This window comes from Dermacentor variabilis, chromosome 1 (genome assembly GCF_050947875.1).
Source record: "Dermacentor variabilis isolate Ectoservices chromosome 1, ASM5094787v1, whole genome shotgun sequence".
NCBI classification, from domain to species: domain Eukaryota; kingdom Metazoa; phylum Arthropoda; class Arachnida; order Ixodida; family Ixodidae; genus Dermacentor; species Dermacentor variabilis.
The window spans coordinates 234,793,519-234,808,171 of NC_134568.1; the positions used below are offsets into that span (position 1 = coordinate 234,793,519).

The 14,653-nt window shown below is 43.7% G+C and overlaps 1 protein-coding gene across 6 annotated transcripts in view; it reads left to right on the forward strand.

Moving 5' to 3' along the window:
* LOC142559637 (putative ATP-dependent RNA helicase TDRD12) overlaps window positions 1-14,653 on the forward strand; it is a 220,059-nt gene that overhangs the window by 193,686 nt on the left and 11,720 nt on the right. For 4 of the 6 annotated variants that reach the window (XM_075671210.1, XM_075671220.1, XM_075671228.1 and 1 more), the window contains exons 32-33: window positions 9,030-9,129; window positions 12,576-12,848. In XM_075671210.1, the coding sequence (XP_075527325.1) occupies window positions 9,030-9,129; window positions 12,576-12,745 (270 nt within the window). In that variant the 3' untranslated portion in view covers window positions 12,746-12,848. Of the gene's footprint in view, window positions 1-9,029; window positions 9,130-12,575; window positions 12,850-14,653 lie in introns of those variants that run through there. The other 2 variants (XM_075671239.1, XM_075671233.1) reach the window with 2 other exon arrangements.

Sequence of the window (14,653 nt, forward strand, 5' to 3'; positions counted from 1 at the left end):
TCATAGGCCTCCACAATCTCCCTTGTCATCCTGCTGTGAGCCCTATACAAAATAGATGTCTTTTCACACATAGCTTTGCAGGTGCAATCTTGGCAATGAATTCCTACATGGCCCAAGATTACTCTAGTTAAATTATCTTGATGAATATCGGTCCATTTAGGCATTCATTGCTGAGATTGTCCCTTCAAACCCATGCTTGAAAGTACATCTATTTTGTATAGAACTCATAGCAGGATGACAAGGGAGATTGTGCTGGCGTTTGAAATTTCAAAATTACAAGACAGGTCCGTTAGCATGTCATCAGTGTCGCTATCTGAAAAAGATGATTCCTGGGTTTATCGCTGTGACTATTGCAGTGTACGTTTTTATCATGCCTTAGACATGTGTGCTGTTCGTCGACATGCATCCTTGAATGTCCTTTTTTTGACTCATTTGTTTCCACTCGTTTGACATATGTTTATCGGTGTGCGCAAAAATAATATCTTTAGTTGAAAGTAACACTGTGTCTGTGTGTCTGTTTCTTTCTACGTCCTCGTTCAGTCGCATTTACGCATTCCATCATGGGTTTAACTCGGCTAGCAAAAAATCTGGCGGCTGCTCAGATGCTAAGACTAGTTCACGTGCACAAAGCTGCCTTTCTTGAGTGGAGCAACTAATTCAATTCGTGCGAGGCTAACTAGAATGAGGGAAGCAAAGTGCAACACCTCAACGTCACCGTCCACGAGGTTGTGTCCCTCCACATGCGAGAGGCAGTTTCGTTATTCCATAGGCCGAATGAGTCACTACCCTGACAACAACTGGCATCCAAAAACAACACCCAAAATGGGTGCAATACAGGCAGCCACGGGGAGACGTGAGCTTTGTGAGGTGGTCCTACCTCACTCATTGCATACAACATCCGTGTTGACTGTGCCCACTTTCCCAGATGGTGTCAGAGCGCCCGGTGCCAGGCCGTAATACCAGACAGCTTGTAGCGGCACCCGTGGCCAGCGGCCACCCGGCTCCCAGAGCCGCGACTTCCAGAATCAAAGATAGAAGAAGCTATTTACTTAAGAAATTCGGACCACGCACGAGACTTCCGTACTCACTCGTTTCAGGCATGCCAATGCCCCGCGGGTGCTGAGCATTGCTCTCCCATGATGCAGACCACATGACCGCGTAAGGAAGATTCCACGTGGAATGTCCCTGAAAACACGAGAAAAGGCTTAGCATGTTGAAAAGTTCATACACACCACAGCCACCATCGGCTCGCTCAAGAAAGCACGCCCCCTAACGCTAGCGATCAAAATTCATGCTAAGCCTACGCATCGGTTCAAACAGAGGTTTTCTTGAACTGACCAAAACTGTCAGAGCTATCGTCCAGTTCCCCAAGAGGTCCACGTTGGGCAACCAGATGTGGGGTCTCTGCCCGTGCTCTTGGGACAAAGGAATGACAACACAGTAGTGCAAACAATCACAAGGGCATTTGTTGTACCTTTCATACACTAATGCTTGCTAGCTGAATTGATATCCATAGAACATGCCGGTGGGCGCGCGACAAATTTAGGAAGTCTGACTCACCGTGACTGGATATCAAGCGAATATGTTTGCCCCATGCTGGACACCAATGCATGGTTGTTTGCGTGTACGGTCATGCGAACAGTAGCGCGTTCGAACGATCATGTTCGTTCATTCCAGTATCCTGCTCCTAGGTCTCGCAAGACAGTCTCGCAGAAGCATGGATCGGCGCACACGCGGAAAGTCCGCGCCGCTCGCCAACCTCGAGCCAAAGAGGGTCCCCCCCCCCCCACTCCTATTCGCGCCATCTCTCGTAATACGCTACAACCACACCAACTTCTACTGGTACTAAGCTATGCGGAGAAGCCAGATTACAGGAGACGTGAGAGCTATGTGGGGAAAAACAACATCAAGGGATGTGTGAAAGTCGAGCATCCCCATAACTGCAAGCAAAAGTAATACTGTATTGCAGTCGCAGATCGAGAGTGGCTTGCAAGATTTCCCATGTAGCGCCATCCTTCTGCACAAAGCTCTTACACTCCAACCAGAGGAAATGGTGGTGGCGTTGCATAACCTTTCATGAAAAGTACCGAGAAATATGCTGAACCTGCTCTTGTCATCTTTCTGAAACAATTCTTTTAAATACACAATGAACCTGGTTATCACTTGGTCCCCCATACCACCCCCACTGTCATGGCATGTTGAATTGGCCATAGAACTCCAGTCATTTTGGTGAATAAGAGCACCAGTGTAAACTGGATAAGAAATGTCTCTGTGATAAGTACCTTATGAAAGCTTTTGCTGAGCAGTGGTGAGAGGCCTTCTCAGTGAGTCCCATAACTCCCAACCTTTTGATTGGCAAATGTAGCACATCATCAAACATGTTCAAGCTTTCAGTAGTCTTCGATTCTTCATTGTTAGAACCTGAGGCTTTTCTTTATATTTCCTTTCTCAGGAACAAAAGGCAGTGCATAGAGAAACGGGAGTCATCTATTGCTGCATCAAAACAGTGAAGCACTTGCCTACTGTCTGGTACTATTTGCTACATGGGTGATCCCAATCAACAACTGCAACAGGAATTACGTCACGAAGATTACTGTTCACTATTTTCTTTTCTTATGAAAATAGTGCAGTGCTACATTTTATGACGGGGACACATAAAGAAAAATAATGCATCACCAACTAGCCCCGCAACATGTTTTAAACTACTGTTCACATTTGCCAATTTTGACAGAGTGATCTCGAAACGCCTGTGGGATGTCAACTTGGCTTGAAATCACTCTTGTTCTGCTGCTGGAACACATGGCCTGCTCTCCCAGTTTGTTATTGGAACAGAAGTGCTGCAAATTTGCCATTGGGGTTGAGCATGAGATATACCTGAACCACAAAATCGCCCCGCTTTACTTTGTTGTTGCCAATCTCTCATTCCTGAAATAAGGGCGATGGCCACAAGGGTATCCCAAAGGGTTTGGCAGCATGCAGAGCACATCCCTTCTTTAGTAGTTCCTTGCGCAACATCCTTTCCATAGTTTGTAAATTGCTTCAGAAAATTGCATGTGGTATGAGGCATATTTCGTCACAGTTTATGAATATCACCAAGCTGGAATACTTATATACCGTATCTATTTAATATAGACCATCTTTTTCATGGGCTCTACCATATTGTGTACTCAGTGGTGCCATCTGTGGGCACTCAGAATGCTGATTTGGGCAAGTGCTCTGTGTTGTATGCTCAGCGACAGTTCTTGATGGTTGTTTTCATGTCACGCTATGGCATGGCGTTTTCTATGGGAAACGGTTCTGTAAGCGATTTAAGTCAGCATGACTCTTGTTTCTGTGATGTTGAGGCAGACAAAGCATCCAGCGCAATGTGTACACACTTGTTTGAGCCTTCAATCAGCCTCAGAGATCAGTTATATATTTTTGAAAATTGGTTGCACTGATATGACCTTACTGCAACATTGTCACTTTATTTCTAAGCTGTGGTTTAGTAGCAATCAGTAGGTCCATAACATATGACGATGCCAACAGCATGGGTACTGTTCTGCTTTAGAATAAGTAGTGCTGTTTACTTTGACAGGTGTTCAAATTGTTATTTTTAGGGGTGTACGAATGTCGAATTCTGCTATTTGATTATTCAAATGTTTGATACATTCGGTGTAGAGACTCTAGTAGTACTACATTATGCGTGCACCGCGGAAGCCCTCGTGCTCGGTGCTGCTCAAACAAGCGGTTCACATCGCTTTTGGTGCAAAGAGAGCACCAAGGGCGCCGCGCACAGGCTACCCTTGTTGATACAGCAGTTGACTGCGTCGCTGCGAGCGCTCCCAGACGTCGTTCTCATGCAGAGATTGCACGCACATCGTCTGAACGCCACAATTCATAGAACAGCACCACATTGGTGTGGGCCACCTCTGCCGGTACAAGTTTCATCTGGGTTTACACGACCGATCAAAATGATAACACAGGAAGAGGGAACAGCAACAAAATCAGCGCGTATGTATTTCGTAAAGTGCGAAGATCAGGCCAATCAGCCACCGATAGACACACATATTGTGTTAGATACGTGTTGACAAACTTCCGGCCACCGCTTCAACAGCCATCAGTCTAACCCGCACCAAAGTGTACTCCATATTCTAGTACGCTATACCCGCACGCGTGACCTCTGGACCGATCACATGTTGAGCCACTTGTATAAACATACTAGCGACAAGCATTCAGTGACTGCTTACGGCCTGTTACCACATCAGCAGTTGGTGAATTTTCATCATGGCCACACTACCTAGGCCATTAGGACTAATCGGCACTGCTGCATCGGACGTTGTAGACTATAAAGTTACGGTTTGGTGCCGAATCTACGCAGATCTATTCGCAGCAGCCACGTGACACTCGGAAAGGCAGCAAACCATTTCGCAAAGGAAAGCGAGTGCACAGGATGGCATCAGTTGTTCATGGACGCCATATTTGTGGCACACAGCATGGAGAAACTGGGGACTAATGACACCCATAATGAAGAAAAGTGGGGAGGAAGTGTGCCGTCTTACGTTGTGCACAAGGCACTGGAGGGGGCGCTTTCTATTCGCAGCCACCAAGGCCCTATTTTGAAAGCGATCTGAGATGAGCACAGAGAGTCTAGGCGCGCCGTGGGCTCATAGCATGCTCATAGCTTCATGGGCGCTATGTTCTGGCCGCTCGGTTCACGTTCAAATGAGAGGCAGCACGAAGGTCAATTTGCTTGCTGCTGCTGCCACGCTTCCTCTCTCCAGCATTTTGACAGCGAGTCGTCAAGTGACATGTGTTCATGTTTGCTTGTGCACGCATGCATGCTTGTTAATTTAGTTATTAAGCAAAGGCTTACAACTTTATATGGCCAATAAAACTAATATCCTTACTTTGTATAGCTGTCTATTAATTTGTTATCGCTATTGATGCTTCGCCTTTCGGGCAAAACCTACTTTTTTTTTCATCCTTTTTTTTTCATCATTTTTTTTCTTAAGTTTTGGATTTACAGGGCGGGCACAAAAGTGTCATCACCTAGTCACATGCATTGATGCAGACAGCACATGAACTGGGGCGAGGGGGTCGTGCGAACTTGTTGTGTCCCTGCAGATTTTAGAATCTTTGACCAGTGGAAACTTGCACCGAGCCTGACAGTGAAGCAGTGCAGACGGTGCCTCCTTTTTGCGATGGCTACTAAAGTCGCATGATGCACTGTCCTTTCGTCTGTCGTGCAGATTGGTCTTATGATAGCCCACCTGCCCTAGAGTTGGGATAGCCCTTCTGCATTTTGTAGAAAAAATATGGAAAGCAAAACTTTCTGTGCAATAAAGAAAAGTTTGCCACAAGCCGCAATACACAGGTCCACTATTGAACTGAGCATCTTATCAGTATCCAGTACAACAGAACATCACTAATTCTTTAGCTTCAGAGGAAACAAAGCATATTCGACTGAAATAATTCAACAAAAATTATTTTCCATACCTTCATATACTAGAACTTAGCTGTAATCAGGGCTGGCATATTCATTTGGTGTTGCCTTTTGTAAGAATAGACAGTACTGTACATATTTATTTCTGTGTGCCTATGTTACGGATAGCTTGCTACATTCTAATTATGGAATGCTAGCAGGCTCCCGAGCATGTGCAGCACTATATTTTGTCGCCCAAAATTAGCATTAAATTTCGTGAAAAATTTTCCGATATTCAATATGCGGCTTTTTTTTTTTCTTTTTCTTGATTCAATTCGAAATCTGCTATTCAGTATTCGCACACCCCTAGTTATCTGTACACATACATTGTGCAACTACCTTGTTTCTTGGACGAGGTTTCTGTCCCTGAATAAAATAGTTTTTGCTAATAATAACAGATACCGTACAGTGTGAATTACACTTGTCGAGTGACCATCTGCGGACTGCGTGAACATCCGAAGCAGTGGTAGATGTAGGGTTGTTGATCTGCATGTTCTCTATAGTGCGTCGTCCAAGCATGCGACAATGCGAGGTCTTACTGTTTCTTTAGTACTTCTTTGTTTTTCTTTCTGTTTATGTGAAAGAAGATAACTTTTTTTGGTCTGGTTCATCCCATCCTCTACGACGCACCCTCCCATCTTACAGCAACTGTGTCCTGACAAATAACCACCAGATTCTTTTTACGCGATCTCCTTTGGATATTACTGCTTTACAGGGCACAAATGCAATGTCGAAACCCAAAGTTTATATGTATCATGCTGGTTTACTAACTACAGTGATAGCTGTGTTTAGTAACATCATAGGCTTCATACAGGAGGCTAGCATTTACATAGCATAGTGATTTCAAGTGTACTAGACTTGAAATGCGTGAGAACGCTGCCAGTGGCTCATGCAAATATTTTTTAACAATTGGCACTGTGATGTTTCGGGGTTGCATTGGGTTGGCCGTACAGGAGCATACGCTTTTATGTTTTAGTTCCCACGCCGAACGATCAGATAGTGAGATTTTGTAATTCGTGCCGGTTATTTATAGGTGCTGGTTCTCTTTGTCGAGTGAAAACCAATATAGTCAAAATAGTTCACAACACGTACACATATTGCCGGCGTATGATGCACATCACTTGTTTGCGCACCCAAAAGAATTTTCCACATACTGTTGTTACAACTGCTCCGAAAGGCTGCACGGTGGTTCCCCGATGACCTTGTATAACAGGCATCGCATAAATTTCACTGAGAACAAACTAAATCATCTCCAAGTCATTCCACAGCACCATGCCACGCACCCTTTTTTTCTCACCTGATTATAAGGTCTATAGTGCGTGGTTTTTTTCCCCAGAATATTTAGCCTCAAAGTCGGCTTCCGCCTTATTGGCGAGGCTGGTAGATTCAGTAATACTGTTTTAGTATGATGGTGGCAGCACCACATTTCCCATGATTCACATTTTTAATTGCAGTGCAAATTGTACCAACTAATTTGGCTGGTGAGGCAGTACCCTATTTTTACACGTGCACTCCAACCATTGAGAATTGAGAATTCAAAAATTTTACTCTAAATGGGGAGTGTGGGTTATAAGCAAATTTTGCCTTGAGGTGTGGTTTCACAGCGGCATGAATTTCACTCTATAGTGTGGCTTCATGGCAGCACGGTGTCCGCTGCCGTGAAGCTGCACCTCAATATAACGTTCGCACCAATCTAGTTTCGTTTTCTCCTTGGTTTCCCCACCCTCTCCCCAACTCCCACTGTTGAAGCTCCTTTCCTCTCTTCTAATTCATGGTTGCCATTTTGCATTTTGGCTGTGTTTTTCGAGCAATCCCAGCAAAGTCTGAATAATCTTTCGGCTACTTTATATTACCTTATATTAGTGTACTTATTTAAGTTTTTTCTTACCGACCACGATGGCTTAGTGGCTATGCTGTTGTGCTGCTAAGTACAAGGTCGTGGGATGAATTCCCGGCCACAGGAGCAGCATTTGGATGGAGGTGAAATGCAAAAATGGCCGTTTCTCATCCATTGGGGGCACGTTAAAGATCCCCTGGTGGTCAAAATTAATCCGGAGTCCCCCACTACAGCGTGCCTCGTAATCAAATCGTGGTTTTGGCATGCAAAACACCAGAATTCTGTTCAACTTCTTTTCCTTAGACTCCCCACTGGCACCCTTGCCTTATGATCGAATAAGTATGGTATTTATTTATTTATTTATTTATTCAAAAGCACCTTACAGGCCCTATGGCAGGGCATAAAGTAAGGGGGGCATATTAAACAGTAAAATGTATAAAAAGTACAAATTGCCAACAGGAACAGTGCTATAAGAAAATTACCGTCTTTCACAATATTGAAGGCACTAGGAGTACAAAGCAATATATGAAGGCACGCGAACACTTGTTACTGTTAACAGAGCAAGGAATACCGTTTATGAAAATGATATACAACATGGCAAGAATGCACGATAACATACACTAGATTGGTCATTCGTTAACGGTATTAAATGGGAAAAGCATGAGTAACTGAGAGCGGAACGTGTCGGGATTAGATATGGAGGCTATGTTATCAGGGAGGTCGTTCCAGAGACGGATGGCACGTGGTAGTGCCGATGAATTAAATGCATTTGTTTTACCGTATATGCGCATGAAACTGAACTGATTATGTAATCTGCGTGAAAAAGAGTGGTTTTGGTTTTTGAGACTTGAGAAATTGGTCACACCTTGTGCTGTAGATAGCAGACTGGCATCACAAGAAAGTTAAAAAAATTAATATACTGCACAGAATTACTTTTAAATGTGTAACCATTTCTATAACTACTCAACAAAGTGACCCGTCTGCCCTTCTGTCACACAAGACGAGATCGCTTTCAAGATAGGGCCTGCAGCAGCGAGCGAAATCACCTTCGTGTTGCCTCTCGCTTCAACACGAATTAAACGGCGAGAACACAGTGCGCACGAAGCTATCAGTACTCTCGCACTCTGTCTTCCATCGCAGATTGCTTTCAAGATAGGGCCTACATGGCCGTGCCATACGCAACTGCTGCCGGAATTTGGTTGATCACGGTTTATAGTGTTTCATATCGAAAGGAGGCAGCATCATCGACCACATCTATGTACGAGGTCTACCAAATGTGACACTGTTCAATTACGTCAATGCTACAGCACGCATTGGTCAGTGTTCATCTTCCACGAAGCAGTGGCATCATCCAAACCCACCATCATATAACACGAGTAACATTGCTACTACTCGCCTCTTTGTCATCTCATGCTGTTCTCGGTTAAAATTTTGCTCTTGCTACCGCGCTTCTCTGTTTCACGATTCCTTCGTGGTGTTTCTCGCAATTATACCAAACGCAGTTAGCAAATGCTTACGCATCATTTGGATAACTCCCACAGGAGATCCTGCATGGAAGTTTTAACAATTGGTACATAAATTTTTTTCTCTCATCAGGGGAAAAGACAGACCAGCAAAATGTTAACTTTCAAGGAGACCTAGTAAAGGTCTGGTCTTTACCCTATAGTTATGGGCACAAATGTACTTTGTGAACAACTTCCAAACCTAATTGTGCTCACACTGTTGCAGGTGCAGTACATTCGCTATCAACTGGATCATATTGACGTAAGTGACAATGAGGATGACATAGTCAGTGCCTGCAAAGTTTACAAGGACCCCCTCTTCACAGGTTTGCATTGTTCTTGCACTTTTGCTTGCCCTTTCTTTTCATCCTTCTTACTTTCAAGGTGAACTGCTGTTCTTTGAATGAGAGGTTCCTCTTTATGTTAAGCAGCATCCAAGGTGTCTACCAACCGGGAAAACCGGCAATTCTCAGGGATTTTGAATAGTCTGGAAAAACTAAGGGAAAACTCAAAGAATTTGTACTTCAATCTGGGAAAATTAGCTATCATTTTATTGAAAGGGAACGAAAGTTGCCCTACTGCTGGCATGAGTAAAAAAGAGGAATCGTAACGAATTGTCTTTGACACCGTGTTGTCGGATGGAAGAGCTACCAGTGTACAGTCAACGCCAGATTTTTGTGAAATATCCGATAATGTGGACGGCTTCACGGCAATAATCAAACCCAACACAGCCGTTTTGATTATCTCACCACCTCGAACCGGCGCTCTCGTAAGCGGATCCGCCGGCAGCCGTAGCCACCACCGCGGCAACGCTAGGCTTAGCTGCTTCGACGTTCGCTATTAACCCTTCGAGGGTCGATTTTTTTCGCCATAAGCGACCGCCCAGGGTTGATTTTTTTTATTGCAGATTCCAATTCTTCTTAGGGGCTTCGAAAAAAATTACAGCAATTTTTCTAGGGTGACCGTAAAGTGAGAAAAAGATATTTTGCGTTGGTATATATGTACTATTCATTCATGAATAACAACTTATTAGAATTAAAAATTTTACGCATTTTTATACACATAGTTCAAGGCCTTGAAAATCCGCACACGAGAATATTTTGCAAGACTCAAATGTTCCTGCTCTTACACTAATATGTACATCCATAGCGTAATCGAACTGCGTAGGTACGCTCACTCAAAAAAACTGTGTTGTTGTGTGCCTGTCAAAGAAGCACAACGTGTGACAAACTTCTGCTAATATTCATCTTATCGCCTACCAGAGGCAATTAGTTTTGGCGAGTGTCAAAAAAGAAAGCAAGCGACGGAAACGCATGCACGGCGGCATCCTTCATATGCACACCCCTGTGAGCACTAAATGAGCGAGAAAGAGGCGGTCGCCCTTTGAGCGATTAGTAACGAGATAGCCACGTACAGATGGCGGCGTAAATATACAACATCGACCATTTTTGGACTTGTTCGCAGCGCCGTATATTTACATCATTGACCCTCAAAGGGTTAAACTTGTTGCCGTTCGGTGCTGGTTTTTTTTTTTTTTTTTTTTTTCATTGAAAGAATGCGCCGCTGTCAGCAATGGCACCAACTCCGCCTTTGTGGTCCTTGAGATTGGCTTCAAAGCTCGGAAAGTACGGCGCATTGCATAACGCCGGTTTTTGAAAGGCAGCTTCACCTCTGCACAGTGATGATACGTGGAGAAGTGTACAAGAAGTATTGTGGTGAAGCTTAACAATCATGGGAAAGGGCGATTGTCACTGGACACAGTACGTATTCCATAATTATACATGCGTGCACCCGCCGTCTCCTGTCGCAGTACGACCACCGATATGCCTAATAAGTGTCCTGGCTGCCCTTAAGAGCTTTTTCGGATGTGCCTGTGTGGATTTGAGCCCGTGAGGGCAGTAAAAGACACGCATTCATTTTTTCGGACTGCCCAATTTGATTTTTCGGACGTTTTCGTGGCCCCTAGGGAGTACAAAAAATCGGACATTGACTGTACAACTGACCAAGAGGATGCTTCAAATGGTTCATGGGGCAAACGTGCGGTGGAATGAGGACAAGAACAGAAATGACTGTTGCATTGAGGAATGATCAGGAAAGGAACTGTGCTGCCTCTTTGGAGGAGCATAAGCTCAAAAAGCAAGGAGTTGGCTGACGCAAAGATGCAGGTGCCCCTCATCCAAACCAAAATAAACTCTTGAAAGCAGTGAAACACAAAACGGACGCATTGTGCGTGGGCTAAGAGTCTGTGAGGACAGTTGAGATTGACTTTCCAACTGCAAAGAAAATCTCACTTGTGACAAAGTTCGGGCCTAATATCGATGATCTTGCTATCACTTGATAGAAATAGCTAATTTCAGAAAATATTTGCTTTTGTATACATCTCTCTTTATTTGTATTTGAAGATGTTCGACTCTATTTACAATGGGCTTTATCATTTTTCTTTTTCGAAGATGTCTTACTTGCTGTGCATTTTACTATCCCCTACCTTCAGTTTTCAATTTGAATGAAATAAACACTACTCCTTACCATACAAACTGGATTAATTTTTTTTATTTTTAAAAAATACTTGAGAGTGACGGCATCGGGCGGTGTGGTGTCCAGCCTGCCTTGACATAAAATAAAGTTCTGTGTCGCTCAGGGATAACCTGTAAAACTCAGGGAATTTGAAAATGTCAACTTGGTAGACACCCAGAGCATCAGTATTGTTACTTTGTTCTCTTCTAAAATAGTTGTCTGCAATGAACATTCTTGTTGGCACATTTCAAGTAGTACTTTCTTCGACATGTCTAAGGGGCTGAAATATAAAGAATGTTGTAGGACAGAGGTGTGTGGTTAGTGCAAAATGTTTTTTTTTTTCTTTTATCAGAGTATAGCTTTTAGTTTCAAGTTTCTGTTAAGATGACCTAGTATCTGCAGCCAAACTAGTCATTAACTATCTACACCATTTCATTATGCACGGTGTGTCAGATTGAGGGGAACACAAATGTGGGACTGGTTGGCATCCTTACACAGAATTTACGAAAAGCAGTCGCATTCCTAACACCCGTATTAGGTGTATGTTCACTAGCTTGTTTCCTCAAGTCCATAGCCTTTGCTTCTTGCTATGAGTGGACCATGTACCTTATAATATTGAGTGTAATAGGGGGCAGAAAAATGAGAATGAGGCCATGTATGAGTGTGTCATTTTACCAGTGATTTTTGAAGTAATGCAATGCAACTGAATAACATTGCAAGATTGTGCAAGACTTCTGAATGATGGTCACTGCAAAATTTTCATTGTTCCATTGTAAACTGATCTTATTTATATAGTTTCAAAAATGTTATATTGAAAACAGGCTCTCGAGGAAGAGTAGTATGGACTTCCATTAATTCAACTTTGTTTAATTCAATTTTTTGTTAATGTGATCCTGACCAAAGGTCCTGGCTGGTGCCCATCCATTTCTATGAGCCCAACCTATGTTATTTCAATCTTGAAATTAGACTTCAGATAATTCAAACCAACCTATGTTATTTTGATCTTGAAGTTGGCCTTCACCAGATAATTTGAACTTGTCTTGTCAGCATGCATGCATCTGACCCCAATGATGATCCCAATAATGGCAGTGTTTGTCTTGGCAGGGCTTAGTGGGCAGTAAATGCATTGAACACACATAATTTCTTACCGAGAACACCCATTTTTGGCCTCTTGCAGGAATATTTTCAAGAAAGAATGGTAGTTCACAATGCATGCTTGCATATTTACTCGATTCTAAAGCACATCTTTTTTTCCCAGAAAATTGGTTTGAAAATTGCCTGTGTGCTGCAGTCGGATACGAAACTAAAACCATGTTCATAACAACCTACTATCGGATCCAGCCTAGCCAGCGTCATCGCCTTTGCCATCTCAAGATGGCAGCAGAACCAGTTTTTGCATTGCAAGACAGCAACAATGCACTGCTTTGAATATGCTATCTCCTTCAAAGGGCTAATTTTTTGCTATCCTGTAGCATTGCATGAGTTGTTGGACAAACTAGCGAAGTACAGTAGAACCTCATTGATATGTTCCCATTACGTACGTTTTCCCGGCGCCAACATTCGCTATCGAGAACACAAAAAATTACCCAACAGAGCTGAGCCCATTTTTTACTGGTTCAGGCGTTACTGGAAAACACACTTTTTAGGCTCCAACATTCAGTGCATCACCACTCTGATCTCTCTGCTGCAGATTGCAATTTTATACGTTTTCCGGCCGCTAGATCCCATGTGAACAAGAAAAGGCTTGAGGTGCGCGCGATCGAGAACAATATATAGCTGCCCGTCTCACATGAAAACGACGGCGCACACAGTTTCTTATTCCGGTATGAGCAAATCTCCACCCAGGTCGTCACACGCCGCATTCACAGCTATCGCCGCCAAAGCTACTGTGCTAAGCATCTTCACCCATCTGTTTTACAGCGCATGGTGTGTAGTGCCATTGGTAGCATATTGCACATGTTTAATAGGCGGTAATCCAAACACACCCCCATTCACTGCTGCAGGCGGTGCGATGTGGACATCACATTTCGCTTCGGCGGCATCTGGCATCGCTCACCAGCTCGATTTCGTTTTCGGTTTCCTGTTGCCCTCTTGAAGCACCACACTATAGGAACACAACAGAACGCATCTCGGGCCGCCGGAGCACCAGCAGCTTGACCTGTGTCGGTGTCTGGTACTGCAACGGTCCGCGCAACGCTTCGCATTACGTAGATGTCAACAATAGTTGAGTCTGTCAAAATTGTTTAGTTGTTTTTCTGGTATTTGTTTTCTCGCGTTGTTTCCCAAAACGTATGAACGAGGTTCTACTGTAGTTAGTTTAGCCATGGGGCGCCACCCTGTTTGCGATTGTTGCAGTCTTTTGATGAGTGCAGAATATCAAACTTGCTGTGGGACTGTACGGAGGTCGACATGTTGCGGTTCACAGACGGAGGTAAAGTTATGTTTCAGAGACGATGAAGATTAAGCGTAAATAAATTTCCATTCTGGGAAGGCAAAGTGTGCTGATTTCATTGTTACTTTATTGCCAGAATTGGAGGCACGCTACACTTTTCTCATAAAAAAAATTCAGTGTCATTATATTTGTCATCTCTATGTTAGCATTCCACTTTGAACCCACAATAAGTGGGTCGTATTCAATTAGGGGAGTGCTAGGATGTGTCAGATATAGTCGGACCGCAGTGTAACGAACTATATTAATTTCCTGACCTTAGTTGCATTGAAAACCTTGTATCATCTTTTTTTCACTATTTAACGAAGTAATTTTGCGACACGGCCATTTAAAGCATGTACTTAGAGCCTGTATGGCTAGTAAGTCCAGCAAAATACTGAAAAAATGTTGGGCAAGGCAAAAGTTAACTTCGAGCATTGTTCTGCATGAAAAGTTTGAGCATCAAACCCCGTCAAAGCATGTGAGCCAAGACTCGGTAGGCAGGAAACAGCACTGCGCCATTTTTCGCATCTGTAAACAACTTGTGGAGGCCACGGGTTGTGCGGCAGCACGAGTAGAAACACGAGAGCTGACTATTCCATCTGTGCAAGTGCGTCGAGGAGGGAGTGAACACGCTTTAATGTATACAAGCACACATGGGGGGAGCAGGAACGCGCTTCTCCTCCTCGCACGCGTATGTGCGTGGCCTACGCCGTGCAAACGTTGAGCCAAAATGGTTGGTGCCTCCATGCACATTTTGTTTTTCCCGCGCATATAGTGTTGGCAGTGGTGTAATTTCACATGTTTGAGACATGGTGCGAATCACACACTTCATCAATGCTCCGCCTTTCTGTCAAAACTGTAACTTTTCTTTTTAAATGCGGGTGCATTTCTATGCCTATCCAATG